Here is a 13,718-nt window from a genome sequence, read left to right on the forward strand (position 1 = left end):
GTTCTCCATTATTACTATTATTACTACTCTGGCATCAGTTGGTATCAAAGCCAAACTGTGCAGAATTTCATCAATAGACAAAACTACCCCATAACTCTAATTTTCTCTCTCTTTCTCTCAGAAAAACAAATTGAGAACCTTCTTCTGATCATTCCCAGAGCTTTCAAAGCTAGTCATCTCGGAGACCTCAGAGCTAAACGAGGACGACATCGTGTCTGCCGCCGCCATCATGCGCTGCTTCAGTGCTCTCGGATAACCATTCCATGGGTTGGTGTTGTTCTTCTTAGGACCCAGTGTGTGTAGCTAGATAATCTATTTGTCTTTTTTCACTTTTTATATATATATATATATATATATATTTTAGAAGCTTTCACTTTTATATTCAAATTTTTGCAAATTGGGTTCTCTTCGCTCTGTGGGGTTGGTAGGTTTGGTACTTGAATGATGACCCTATCATATCTATCTCAATTAATGAACAAGTAGTGTCTTTCAAGGTCAACAAAACTCAAAGATGTAAAGTGGTTTTTATTATGTCTAAACTAAGCTAGTCCAAGACAGTAAATCACATGGCTAAAATTAAGACTATTAAACCACTAATTTAACCTTCTTAATTGGCTATGATCAGGGGCTTAATTAAGTAATTATTATCTCTTCTCTTGTACCAATGTCACCCAAGTGAATATCTACGGCCCACATCAAAATCCATGCAACACTCACACACACGTCATCATTTCCATGAAACCCAAACAAAATTAACATTCAGAAACAACAAAAACACTTTCCCTTAAAATTTGTCCAAAAAACCAAAAACTCACCGGCAAAAATTTTTTCCGATATCTGACTGAAAAGGTTCTCCATTATTACTATTATTACTACTCTGGCATCAGTTGGTATCAAAGCCAAACTGTGCAGAATTTCATCAATAGACAAAACTACCCCATAACTCTAATTTTCTCTCTCTTTCTCTCAGAAAAACAAATTGAGAACCTTCTTCTGATCATTCCCAGAGCTTCCAAAGCTAGTCATCTCGGAGACCTCAGAGCTAAACGAGGACGACATCGTGTCTGCCGCCGCCATCATTCGCTGCTTCAGTGCTCTCGGATAACCATTCCATGGGTTGGTGTTGTTCTTCTTAGGACCCAGTGAGAGAGTGAGAGCAGGATCGGACGGCTGAGCATCTTGCATGAAAGCCGTAAATGGAAGGTACGGATTGCATGTTGTGTCATGGAAAATTCCGTTAGTGAGCGTCTCAAACTCCGTCAAAGGAGTCACAGTACCTCCAGCAAGCACCGTGTCCACCGCCGTCTGGCACACGTGCCACTTGCCACGTGCTAGCAGTCCCACCGATCCGTCCACTGGGTTCACAGTACGCCCACATGCTTCAAATAATAATAGTGAGAGAGTGAGAGCAGGATCGGACGGCTGAGCATCTTGCATGAAAGCCGTAAATGGAAGGTACGGATTGCATGTTGTGTCATGGAAAATTCCGTTAGTGAGCGTCTCAAACTCCGTCAAAGGAGTCACAGTACCTCCAGCAAGCACCGTGTCCACCGCCGTCTGGCACACGTGCCACTTGCCACGTGCTAGCAGTCCCACCGATCCGTCCACTGGGTTCACAGTACGCCCACATGCTTCAAATAATAAGGACTGGAACAAAGCTGAAAATAGAACAACAAAAAATATTAATTATTAATATTATTCTATCTCTAAGACTTGTTTTTGGCCCCAAAAAAAATTCCAATAGAAAGGTAAATATATACAGGGATGATGATAATGGTACAATTATTCAAATACAGTACTTGATTTAGGCAAGGTGTCTTATCGTGAAGAGTATAAAAGAATTGATGTCCGAACATTTCGTCAGACTATTTCATAAATGAAACAAGTCAGAAGCCCATAGGCATGAGAGCATCTCCAACAATAGATGCAAAAGCAAAATATTAGCATTATGGCTAATGGAACCTAAAAAAAGAGCTCCAGCAGCTTCTCTATAACCCTTTTTTTTTATTGCTTATGAATAGTAGCCCATCAAGTTTGATGGGCTCCTATTCATTTTTCAAATATATATTTTTTCAAATATATATTTTCTATTATAATAATGATGTGGTGTATAAAAAAATGTTGGAAGATGTGTAGTTGTTAAAAAACTAATAAATAATGAATAAAAAAATAATATTTAAATGAGATAGAGTATGGGATAGAGAATTTGTTGGAAGTGTATTTGAAAAAGTGAGTAGGCAAAAGCTAAATGTCACTGTTCATTAGCCAAACAGTACAAAAATTTGGCTAATCTGCTGGAGATGCTCTGATCATGTGCTAGATTAAACATGGGACTTTCAAATTTAGCTCCTGTAACAGCTAGCCTACCACTCAGCTGTACCCCTATAGCCTATGGGGTTGAAGAGAAAAACTCAATTCATGAATTTTGACATGATTTGATGAGAATAATTTCTAAAAATTTCATGGGTCACTCTATTCTCAACCCCACACACACAGTATCATATGTGCCTTTTTATTTCTACCTTAAGGGAAAAAAAAAAAAACAACTATTTTTACCATAACTGAAAATTGTGAGTAGTTAAAAAAAAAAAAAGTAAGTGATCGGTACTCACAAACCTTCAGGTTGGAGTTTTGTCCTAAAACCATATAAAATAGGAAGTGGAAATAGTGAAAACCTGGTCTTTGGATTTCAGGGACGGCGGAGACAAAGGCAATGATGTCGCTGCGGCCAAAGAACTTAGCGAGGAACAAGACAGCGTTGCCTTGTGCTTTTGGGGACTCGATCCATTGCAAGCACGATCTCAGCACGCATGTGTCACTGCAACCCTTTCGAAGTACTCTGCAACCGTTGCAGCTCATTCTGCAAATACCTATTTAGATTGTTTACAAAGGGTAAAGGATTTGGATATGACAAATCTGTCNCTCTGCAACCGTTGCAGCTCATTCTGACCCACTTCGATTTGAAATTTTTTTTCTACAGAAGAGTAATCTTGAAGAAGAGTGAGAAAGAGAGAGTCAGTGAAGGACAAGTAGTGAAGAGTTAAGTCATTATATAGGAGAAAGAAATTTAGCACTAAATGTTTTTGTGTGGCTGGAGTTGAGTTTAAATTTAACTATGGTTGAGTTAAAAGGTAGTTTAACGTTGGACTTTTGTGTACTGTGGTGAGAATGGTGTGGGGCCCATCTGGGTGTTGGAGATGTCGAGGTCGAGGTAGAGGGGAATATCGATACATATCTTCCAAACTCTGGGCAAGAGCGGCTCCGTGTTTCCGCAGCCATTGTTCTAGACTTCTTTCACCTCTAATCCACCGTCGGATCACACTTTTGCTCTGGATTTCTATCAATCTCTCGCCGTTGATTTTGTCTATGATGCTTTGCTTTGATTATTTTTTGTTGTGTACTTCTTTTGGGTACGAACTGTGAACAGGGTGTAGCTGTGTTGGGGGTGAGAACTCCCAAGTCCAAAAAAGTGCACTGTGAACCCACGAGATTACTTCTTTTCCACCGTCCAAAAACAAAAAAGAGTCGACTTTTTTGGTAAAAATTTTAGTCCATGAATCAATAATTGAGCTTTAAGAAAAGGTTATTGGAGTTTTAATATGCAGCCCCATATATACTACACACAATGTTGAGATAATCCCATATTAGATAAACCGACTTTTTTAAGGTGTGGGAGTGGAGTCTTTTCTTCTTTTATCTTTGGGGAATTTTTTTGGAAGGGTTACTATATGGGTTAAGTGCTAGAGACTAGAGTGAAATCATGCAGAAGGTGACATGTTCACACCTAGTTTCAACTCTCGTTTCAATAATTTTTCCTCCCATTGCCTAAGAGAGGGGAATCTTTTTTGGTAATTTTATTTTATGTGGTTCAAATGTTTTTGTCAATTTATCCATCTATATCTACAATCTACATAGCAATGGAGTAACCACATGACCACAGAGTCCACATCATATGTACAACTTTTCAAATATTTACTTCTTTTCTTGTATGTTCTAGTGATTCAAAAGATTAAGAGAACATTTAATTAAGCTTATAAAGGGTGTTAAAATTTTTAAGTTAGTTTAAGTATAACATTTTTAAATTCTTATTTTTATATTTTAGGTAATTGTACTTTTATCTGACGTATGTTTTCAATTAAATAAATTATTTAATTCAAACTGTTGTAACTGAACATTGATACGTTACGCGGTTTTTTTGCCTCTTTTTCCTCAAATGCTGTTGTCCAATACTTTTAAAGCCTTTTTTATTTTTGTGCTGAGTGCAAGGTTTTTAAACCTTAAAATCCTTGACTTTAAAATAATTTATTAATCCATAGAATTTTAGAAATCCATATGACATGCTTAAATATTTATGGATTCGGAATTAAGACATTTCAAATCCATCACTTTACAATTCAAATTCAAATCCAAATTTAGATTCATGAAACATTAAATAGGATCATTAACTTAATTGAACTCAACCTAATGAGCATCTTCTTTGTAAACAACCATGATTTTTATAATGAGAAATGTTAAAAATTACTACAAATTTTATTACAAATAGTTTATAAACCATGTGACAACAAATACATTTGATGGATTTTAATAACATAATAAAAAATCATTAGAATTACTTTACTATGATTAGTAACACATTAATTTATAGAGATTTTGTAATAAAAATTAGAGTAAATTCCATTAACATACCTTGATTCAAAACTTTTCAAAACTAACCAATTTGATCCTTAAAGTCAACTTAATCCTTAAAAAAGTTGAGAAAAAATAACTAATTATTTAAAAACTAAGTTAACTTTAAGGACTAATTTAGTTAGTTTTAAAAAATTTTAAACCTAATTAATATTAACTCAAATCTCAAGATATATTAATGAAATTTAACGTAAAAATTATATTATCTAATTTCACTCTTTCCTAACAATTTGCCTATTCACAGAGAGCCTTGAAAACTAAAATTGATTCGTAAAAGGATCATTGGTGCAGCTTTTCAATGTTAGGCCCATAAAGTGACGAATTTACGTTATGGTTGGAGTCACACCACTTGCAGAGAAAAGGGTGAAAATGTGATGAAATATGTTTGTCTTCACTCATCCTTTAACAATGCAAAAAAGGTTGGTTTTTGTGGGATCCACACCTGAGGACTCTGATGAGAGACGCGGAGAAGCGAAAATTAATTGGGTTTGGGGTTTGGGGTGTCCTTGTCCTTTGTTAGCTTTACTTTTGTTTATATATATATATATATTATAATAATAATATTTTTAGCTTTTGTAAAAGAAGAGAGAGAGAAAAAAATATTGGTGGAGGATGCCGTGGAACCTACTTCCAAAGGAGGAGGACTGTGTCCCAGGAGGAGGCTGACCTGCACCGCACCATTTTTGGCTTTCTAAAGTTTTGTTTATTACTTTGATTGGGACCCACTTTCTTATCCATTTCATTTCAATTCTATTCCTCTCCCAGCTAGAAATGCATGCACTAGTGTTCTATTAGCCTTGAGAAATGTCAAACCAAATTAAATAGCTTAAGGACAAAGTCCGGCTATAAATTTAGTTGTAATTTTAACGTACAATTCTAACTTAAAAAATTAATATAACTACATATTTTAAAATTTTAATTGTTAGGTTACATATTCTTTATATTCTTAACACACAAGTAAAATTTCGTGTTAATCAAATTTTATTTATTATTCGATCTGTAAACTTATTTTTTATAAAAAAATTATAGTCTACAAAAACTTGTAATTTTAACAATTGATTGATGACATAACTCTTGATCTTTGATATTCTAAAAATTTTGCAAACATAAAGGATATAAAAAGAAAAGTCATGCTAACAGGTGCTCTTAGGACAATGGTCCACCTTTATGGAAAATGGGAAAAACTGTAAAAACATTAATTACTTTTATGGAAAATAGTTAACAATCTATTTTAGGAAAGTTTTGATACTACTTTTATGAAAAATGGAAAAAGTTGTCAAAACATTAATTTTTTTTTCCTTCATAAAAATTTTCTTTAAATGAATTATTAACCATTGTCCTAAAGGCATCTGTTAGCATTTTCCTAAAAAAATGTAATTTAATGGTGGATTCATAAAAATTCACTTTTAATAAAAGATATTAAGTGAAATTGTAGTCTTATGCTACATTAAATTTTGTGACAAAACTGTTTCCTTAATTAATGGAAAAAGTTTGGTTACAAACTTAGTTGTAACTAATGGTTACAAACTTCCACTCAAAATTAACATTGTTACATATTTTGAAAATATAATTGTCGAATTGCATGTTTTTAATACTTTTAATATGCATATCAAATTTTGTACCAATTAGATGTTATTTATTATTCGATGCATAAAACTTAATATTTAAACATTTGATTGATAACATAACAATTGATTTTTTATTTTCTTGAAGTTTTGCAAGCACGAAGGATATTAATATATATATATATATATAGATATATATATAATTAAATGATAAATTTGTCAAAATTCACATTCAATAAAATATATTTTTTAGCTAAGGAAGAAGGGGGCAAAACAAAATTGGGGCCCATTGGGGCCTAAGCCCAATAATGACTAAAAGGATCTTTATTCATTAGAGCTCATGTCCTTGGGCCGACACAAAATTTGGAATTCTACGAGGGGAAGTACTTAAATTAATTTTTATTTGACATTGGATTTTTTTTTGCCCTTGAAATAGGGCATGTCGCTTTGTTACATTAAAAAGTTGTGCCAACGTACCTACGTAAGGTCAGCATCATGGAGCCCAAAAGCAAGACTATCATACGTTATATGTTGGCAAAAATAGGGATATGGATCCAAGTTTTCAGGGGAAAAACAAAGTAGATCTACATGATAATCATGCTATCTAGTTTTTTTTTTTTTTTTTTTTTTTTTGGAGAAAGTTTCAACCTATAGATTCTTTCTCAATGATAGCTCTTTATTATTAGGCCAAGACATCAATTGGTTATTGGCGAAAGTGGGGATTGAACCCAGATCTCTTATTCAATTATCATAGATTTTAGTTAATGAAAAAACTCTAAACATTGTTAAGAAAAAAAAAATAGAACTACATTGCTCCAAATTTTTTTTTTTGGGTTAAAAAATTAGATTATTGTACATTTTAAATAACTCAATCAATTGTATCGATAAAAGGTGGAAAAAATTATTTTAAAAAAAAATAAAAGAAAAGAAAGCAGACATTACAATTCTTTCACCTAAGAAGAGGAGGCAGAATTGGGGCCCTTAAGGCCCGAGCCCAATAGTGACTCAATGGATTCATTAAAGCTCAAGTCCATGAACATTAGAGCTCATGTCCTTGGGTTAACACCATGATCATTAGAACTCATGTGCTAGGCCCGATCCTTGGGCTTACAGCTTAGTGTTAGCTGATTGGGCGTGACCTTAGCGTTGAACCCATCCTTGGCTATCAAAATCTAAAACCATTTACAATTTAATTAATGATTAAAATTGCAAGTAATTGGTGCGGTTTGTACTTTATATGACAATAATTTTCACTATGAACAACCAAGGGTGCACTGAGATTAAGAAGGGCCTATTGCACTCTAAATGCTTCGGGTTTCAAAGAATTTCACCCTGTTTATTTCTATTCTAGATGAAAACAATAATCAAATGAGGTATTTTCAAATATGGTATCATGCTGGTTGTTCTTAGGCCTACATCCAGTCCAAAATGAGCTCAGCCCAAACCAAGATTACATTTCTATTTCGCCTTATCTCACCAATTAACCTATGGTTCTTACTTATTGATCACATCTCTAATTGGGACAATCAAATGTAAGTGCATGGTTGAAAGCCTTTGAGGGGGAAATCTCTCACTTAAATTAAGGATTCTCTAAAGCTCGATGACCAAATTACCTTTAAAATTGATATAAGTGTCAGAGGAAAGTCTTTTTACCCATCGAATCAGCATTTATTACTTTGAATAACTACCACTCATTTCATATTAAACAAAATGACAAAGTCACCAATATATATATATATATATATAGTATTGGAATGAGCATCTTGGAAGTTTCTCCCATTCTGACTTGAGGGATAGTGTGTTGTCCCCTCGTTTAAAAGAATAAATTATGTTTAAAGGAAAACACTTCATTGATTCATATTTCTAGTTCTCAAGTCAACTACTAACTTAATCTTTGGAGTGGCTTCGATCAACCCAATTAGTTGGTCAGAAAGCTTAAGAAGTAGTTGTTTGGCTCTTCCACGTTCGGTGAACTTCATCCCACTTGGAACATTGCCCGATCGATATCCCTTGTTCTATTCCTCTCCCTAAGATTATTACCCTCTAAAACTAGCGTAGTTTATGGAAATCACAAGATAGAATTTCAAGAGAGCATAACCATGAGCACATGGTTCATTGATAGTGCCCATTGAGAAAGGGGGGGGGGGAGGGGGGGGGGGGGAACAAAAAAGATACTGACTTTAAAATCACGAACCTCTTTATTTTCTAGTTAATTTTATAAATATTGCTTACTTCAACCCATGTGCTTATTATNGGAAAGAAAACCTCCCTCTTCATGCCATATAAGGGATGAGCCAATGATGAAAGCTGGTGGTACTCTTTCTCATTGGCTCATCCCTTATATGGCATGAAGATGGAGGCTTTCTTTTCCATGTGGGACAAGAGCAAAAATTGCCTAGGCTCTCTATTGTCTAGTCAGGGGCGGGGGGGGGCGAGGGGGGGGCACCTGCCCCCCTGAACTTTCAAATATTTTGACCCCCCCCCCCCCCCACAAAAGACCAAAAAAAAAAATCTAATTAAGTGAATTCACGTTACCTTTCCAGCTTTCCTAGTAGTAGTAGACTTCTACTCCTAGTACAATTCTACATATAAAATTAATGGATCCCACTTAGTAAACTTGATGGACTAGACAAAGCTGCTTGTAGAATTTTTTTATGTGTCAAGTTTCTTTCTTGGATAGCCAACTTGAGACATACATCCATGACATGCAGTCTACTGAAGAGTTTTCAGTAGTTAAAGGAATTGGATAGCTAGCTGAAAATATGATAGAAATGAAAAAGAATGTTTCATATCAATTGGTTTACTTATTAGTGACTTTGGCATTGATCTTACCAGTTGCAATAGCTACTGTTGAAAGAGCTTTTTCAGCAATAAACATAATTAAAAATCGATTACGCAATCGAATAGGAAATCAGTAGATGAATGATTGCTTAGTCACATATATTGAGAAAGATATATTCAAGACTATTGAGTGTAAAGAAATCATGTAGCGGTTTCAAAATATGGAAAATCGTCAAGGGCAACTGAGTAAAATAAGCTAGATGTGAAAAAATAAATTAAAGTTTACATTTTATATTAGATTCTATATGACAATTACATTATCATATAGTTGTTTACTTATTTTGTTATTAATATCGATTAATTTTATTAGATTAATTTTTTACTTCCAATCTTATTTTTTAATCTTGCCCCCCCTAACCTAAATTCCTGGCTCCGCCACTGGGTCTAGCCCTTAGCCTTGAAGCAAAAAATGCCCCCACAATTAGAACCAAGCTAGTGGTACTCTTTCTCATTGGCTCATCTCTTATATGACATGAAGATGGAGACTTTCTTTTCCATGTGGAACAAGAGCAAAAATTGCCTAGGCTCCAATTGGTCTAACCCTTGGCCTTGAAGCAAAAAATGCCTCCACAATTAGATATACAGTTATTGGTGTTTAATTAAGTGTTTAAGGTAAGGGTTTATAGTTAAAGTTATATTGTTGTTTGGGCCTTTCTAGAATATAAGCTTATAAGGGGGGGAAAAGTATAAATGCTAAAAATTGAAAAGGTGGGTTGTGATCTTTTCTTTCCTTAGTAAGACACGTGCCCCACAAAATTTTTCCCTTATCTTCTCTTAGATGTACAAGAAAGTGTAGCTCTTCTTTCTCTGTTCCTTTTTCTTTGTTCTTGTTTCTTTATTCTTCCTTTGCTTTTACATGGCAGCACTTCTCTCTCACTATCTCACCGAAACCATATTACAAAAAATAGATAAAGAAAAATTCAGATGCTAAGGAAAAGCAATTGTGGAATATTACAGATGAAAAAACTTTTAAAAAAATGCTATGCTGAGGAATGTTTTTAAAAAATTGAAGAAAAAGCTTACTAAAATATTAAAAATAGAGCCAATTCAAACCCAAATACATCAATGGACAAAATTTAATACAAAGTAGGAGATAAATAGAATGAAAATCAGGCCAACCTAAACTGTCAGTTTGATCCAACAAATCTTATTGCAAAATACCCAAGTGTCATACTTGACATAGAACTTAGTAAATCTGTATTTCAATAAAATTATAGGGTAAGAAAGTTTTTTAAATTACAGAAGAAAAAGATGAAAGCGAGACTACCAAAGAAGTTAAAGCGAACATTATAATATGGATTGAATTGTAAAAATGTGAAAGGTTGTTCCCATATCAAAGATTCAAAGGTAATTCAACAGTGTCACAAAAATAATGTAAGCATTAATATACCCCTGTCTTGTCCTCTATATTTTTGTGAATTTTAAACCTGACCAGAGTGGTACATGCATACATTAAGGAATTTGTGAGGATGTCCATATGTTTAGATAAGTTTGAAGAAACAATTAAAAGAAATAATAGAAGTCCTATAAAAAAAAAATAGAAAGAAGTACAAAGTGTGTCATATAAGAAAGGTGAAGAAAAATTAAAAATTTAAAACTTGTTTTAGTGACAAATTGTTGAAGACAGTAAATGTTATCCCACAGAGAATGTTAGCCAACAGCATTGGGTCTACCAATCATGTTGAAATTGCATCCTTTGTTGATAACGCTTTTGATTTTCTCATGTCTCATCACCTCCCTACTCTTTGCTCTCTGCATAGAATGAAATATTAATAACACAAACAGAAAGTTTGTTGTCTAATTACACATAAATAGTAGACACCATAGGTTGAAATTCAGTCATAACTCTAAAACAAAGAAAAACTGATGAGGTATCAAAAAAGGAAAAAAAAAAGTTAAGGAACATTAATAGGTTTATGTCCACACCCTTATAATTCCACAAAGTTCGAAGGCTCCAACAAAAGGCAAACACAAATAGAAAAACCAAGATTTCGAATTAGGATATAACAAAAACCAAAGACACGAAATTAAAAATTCTCATTACAAAAAAAAAAATAATAATAATAAAAAATAAATAAATAAATAAAAGAGTCAGGCCTTTGCCACCATCAGACCACCCGTACCCTTCACCGGTATAGTCTCTGTTTTTTGTACCGACGGTTAGCATACTCCTTTCCTCTTCAAATAATGTTTTGTGTTTAGAAGACATACTGAAACTCCTCACTATTGCCTTTTCTATTCAAATTAAAATCTTAAATCTTCAATATATCTATGATTTTGATCCCCTTGCATATTTTCTAGGGTTGTTCTTTTACCCCTTTAAAAAATAGATGGGTTGATCCTCTTTCTTGTGGATGCTTTGGTTTCAAATTATCCTCTGACTTCTTTTTATTTTTGGTAACATTAGGATTTTGTCATTATCTATTGTGGATAAAAGTCAAAATTTACCTTGGATTATTTAAAATCTAAAAATTATTAGACGAAAACGAAGTTTTCAGATAAAGTTTATGCAAACGTGTTTACTGTTATGCGAAAATTAACAGTTTTGTTTGAAGTGTGGTATCATGATTAAATTTGGGCATATTGTTTTGTTGTTGTTAATCTTGCTTTATGGATGTATTTGGTTATCCTTGGTCTACGAAAGCCAAATCCTTTGCCAACATCTTTTACTGTTTATCCTTGATGATACTTTATCTTTCATTGCTAACATCTTTTTTTTTTCTAATTCTGCTAATAGAACAACTTAATTTTTCCTATCAAAAAAAAAAAAAACTTAATTTTTTATACACAATTTGTTTGATAAAATTACTGATTTTTTGTTTTATTCTAGAATTCTTAATACATGGAGGTGAAGGAAAATAGGAGCATGGTCTTGCAGGTTATAATGATACTGTATATGTTTGTATCTTAATAAAGAGAGTTTATTACATTGTAGGCGAAAAGCACATTTAGTCCCTACATTTTAGGCGATTTCCATTTTAGTCCCTACATTTTATTTTTACCGCTTTTAGTCCCTATCCTGAAAAAACGGTTCCCATTTGGTCCCTGCCGTTACATCATAAACAGATATTGCTGACGTGGCAAACGGCAGAATTAAAAATATTAAAAATATTTTATTTTATTTTAAAATAAAATAAAATTTTAGTTATCAATAATTTTAAAATAAAAATATTAAAAATTTTGTTAAAAATAATTGTTATTCATGTTCTTCCCCCCCAAGAACATGGTTGCCCAGAAATATTTCTTCTCTTTTATTTTATTTTTCTCGGCATCCAAACAAGCAAAAACATATACAAAACTCATTTCCCTTCACGCTCCGCCACCGATGCCTTGGTCTTCTTCTGCATAGTGATCAACACATTGTGCCAAGTGTTCACCCTCGACCTCTCTTTCCCAACAACTCCCACATTCATTTCCACAGAAAAAGAAACCCAGATCAGAAGAACACAAAATGCAAACGAAAAAAAATGAAAAAAATAAATACTACAGGGAGAATGAATAACTAAGAAAGAGTGAAAATTCAAGGAATTTCTATTCCAAGATTTGTATATGTTCTTCCACAAAAATCAAACACAAAGACCTTTAAAGATTCTTTCACTCAGATGAAAACCAATTCTTTCACAAACCACATCCATGTGTGTCTCAAGGTTAGATGAAAACCGATTATTTCACAAAGATTTCAACAATTACTCAGCCAATTTTTCACTATCTCACTACAAACACAAAGGACCTTCAAAGATTCAAAACACAAATAGCAACAAAGCAAACCCAACAAAGTAAACCGAGATGTCTTGGGTTTGGCTTTGGTGTCGTGGTGCCTGTCGTGGATGGTGGTGGTGCTCGTGGGGTTTGGCTTTGGTTGAACTAGAGATTTGAGGGAGATCTAGGGATAGATCGAAGCGAGAGAAAGAAAACAGAGAGAGAAGCGAGATTTGGGAATTTTCAGATGAAGGAGAGAGAGGGCGGTGGAGTTTCGTAGTGAGAAACGAGGGAAGCACTGCTTGGATAGGCGGTGGTGTTGAGTGGCGGTGATCAAGGAAGAGAGATCTGGGCGGAGAAAACAGAGAAAGATAGAGGGAGATAGATCGAAGCGAGAGAAAGAAAACAGAGAGAGAAGCGAGATCTGGGAATGTTCAAATGAAGGAGAGAGAGGGCGGTGGGGTTTGGTAGTGAGAAACGAGGGAAGCACCGCCTGGATCGAAGCTTTTGAGAGAGTGAGATTGAGAGATGATGATAAAGACGAAGAGAGGATGGGGAGGTGGAGGATGAAGATGATGATAAGCAGAAAAATTTCTTTTTCTGGGCAACCATGTTCTTAGGGAAGAAGAACAATTATTTTTAACAAAATTTTTTAATATTTTTATTTTAAAATTATTGATAACTAAAATTTTATTTTATTTTAAAATAAATAAAATATTTTTAATATTTTTTAATTCTGCCGTTTGCCACGTCAGCAATATCTGTTTATGATGTAACGGCAGGGACCAAATGGGAACCGTTTTTCAGATAGGGACTAAAAGCGGTAAAATAAAATGTAGGGACTAAAATAGAAATCGCCTTAAAATGTAGGGACTAAAATGTGCTTTTCGCCTACATTGATTGTATTATGTTAGACACTATTTAACA

General features: G+C 33.9%; 1 protein-coding gene across 1 annotated transcript; it reads right to left on the minus strand.

The window, feature by feature from the left end:
* Nucleotides 1-966: 966 nt before the first annotated feature.
* On the minus strand, nucleotides 967-2,859 carry LOC112032524 (uncharacterized). Its single transcript, XM_024065292.2, has 2 exons — nucleotides 2,676-2,859; nucleotides 967-1,658 (listed from the first exon to the last, which is right to left on the minus strand). Exons 1-2 carry the CDS (start codon nucleotides 2,857-2,859, stop codon nucleotides 967-969), a joined length of 876 nt encoding a protein of 291 aa, XP_023921060.2.
* Between the last annotated feature and the right edge of the window lie 10,859 nt (nucleotides 2,860-13,718).

This window comes from Quercus suber, unplaced genomic scaffold (assembly GCF_002906115.3).
Source record: "Quercus suber isolate HL8 unplaced genomic scaffold, Cork oak 2.0 scaffold_21, whole genome shotgun sequence".
NCBI classification, from domain to species: Eukaryota; Viridiplantae; Streptophyta; class Magnoliopsida; order Fagales; family Fagaceae; genus Quercus; species Quercus suber.

Coding starts and splice junctions, on each gene's coding strand:
- LOC112032524 (XM_024065292.2), bottom strand. CDS start 2,859: ATGAGCTGCAACGGTTGCAGAGTACTTCGAAAGGGTTGCAGTGACACA. Junction 1,659..2,675: donor CCCTGAAATCCAAAGACCAG/GTTTTCACTATT, acceptor TTCTATTTTCAG/CTTTGTTCCAGTCCTTATTA.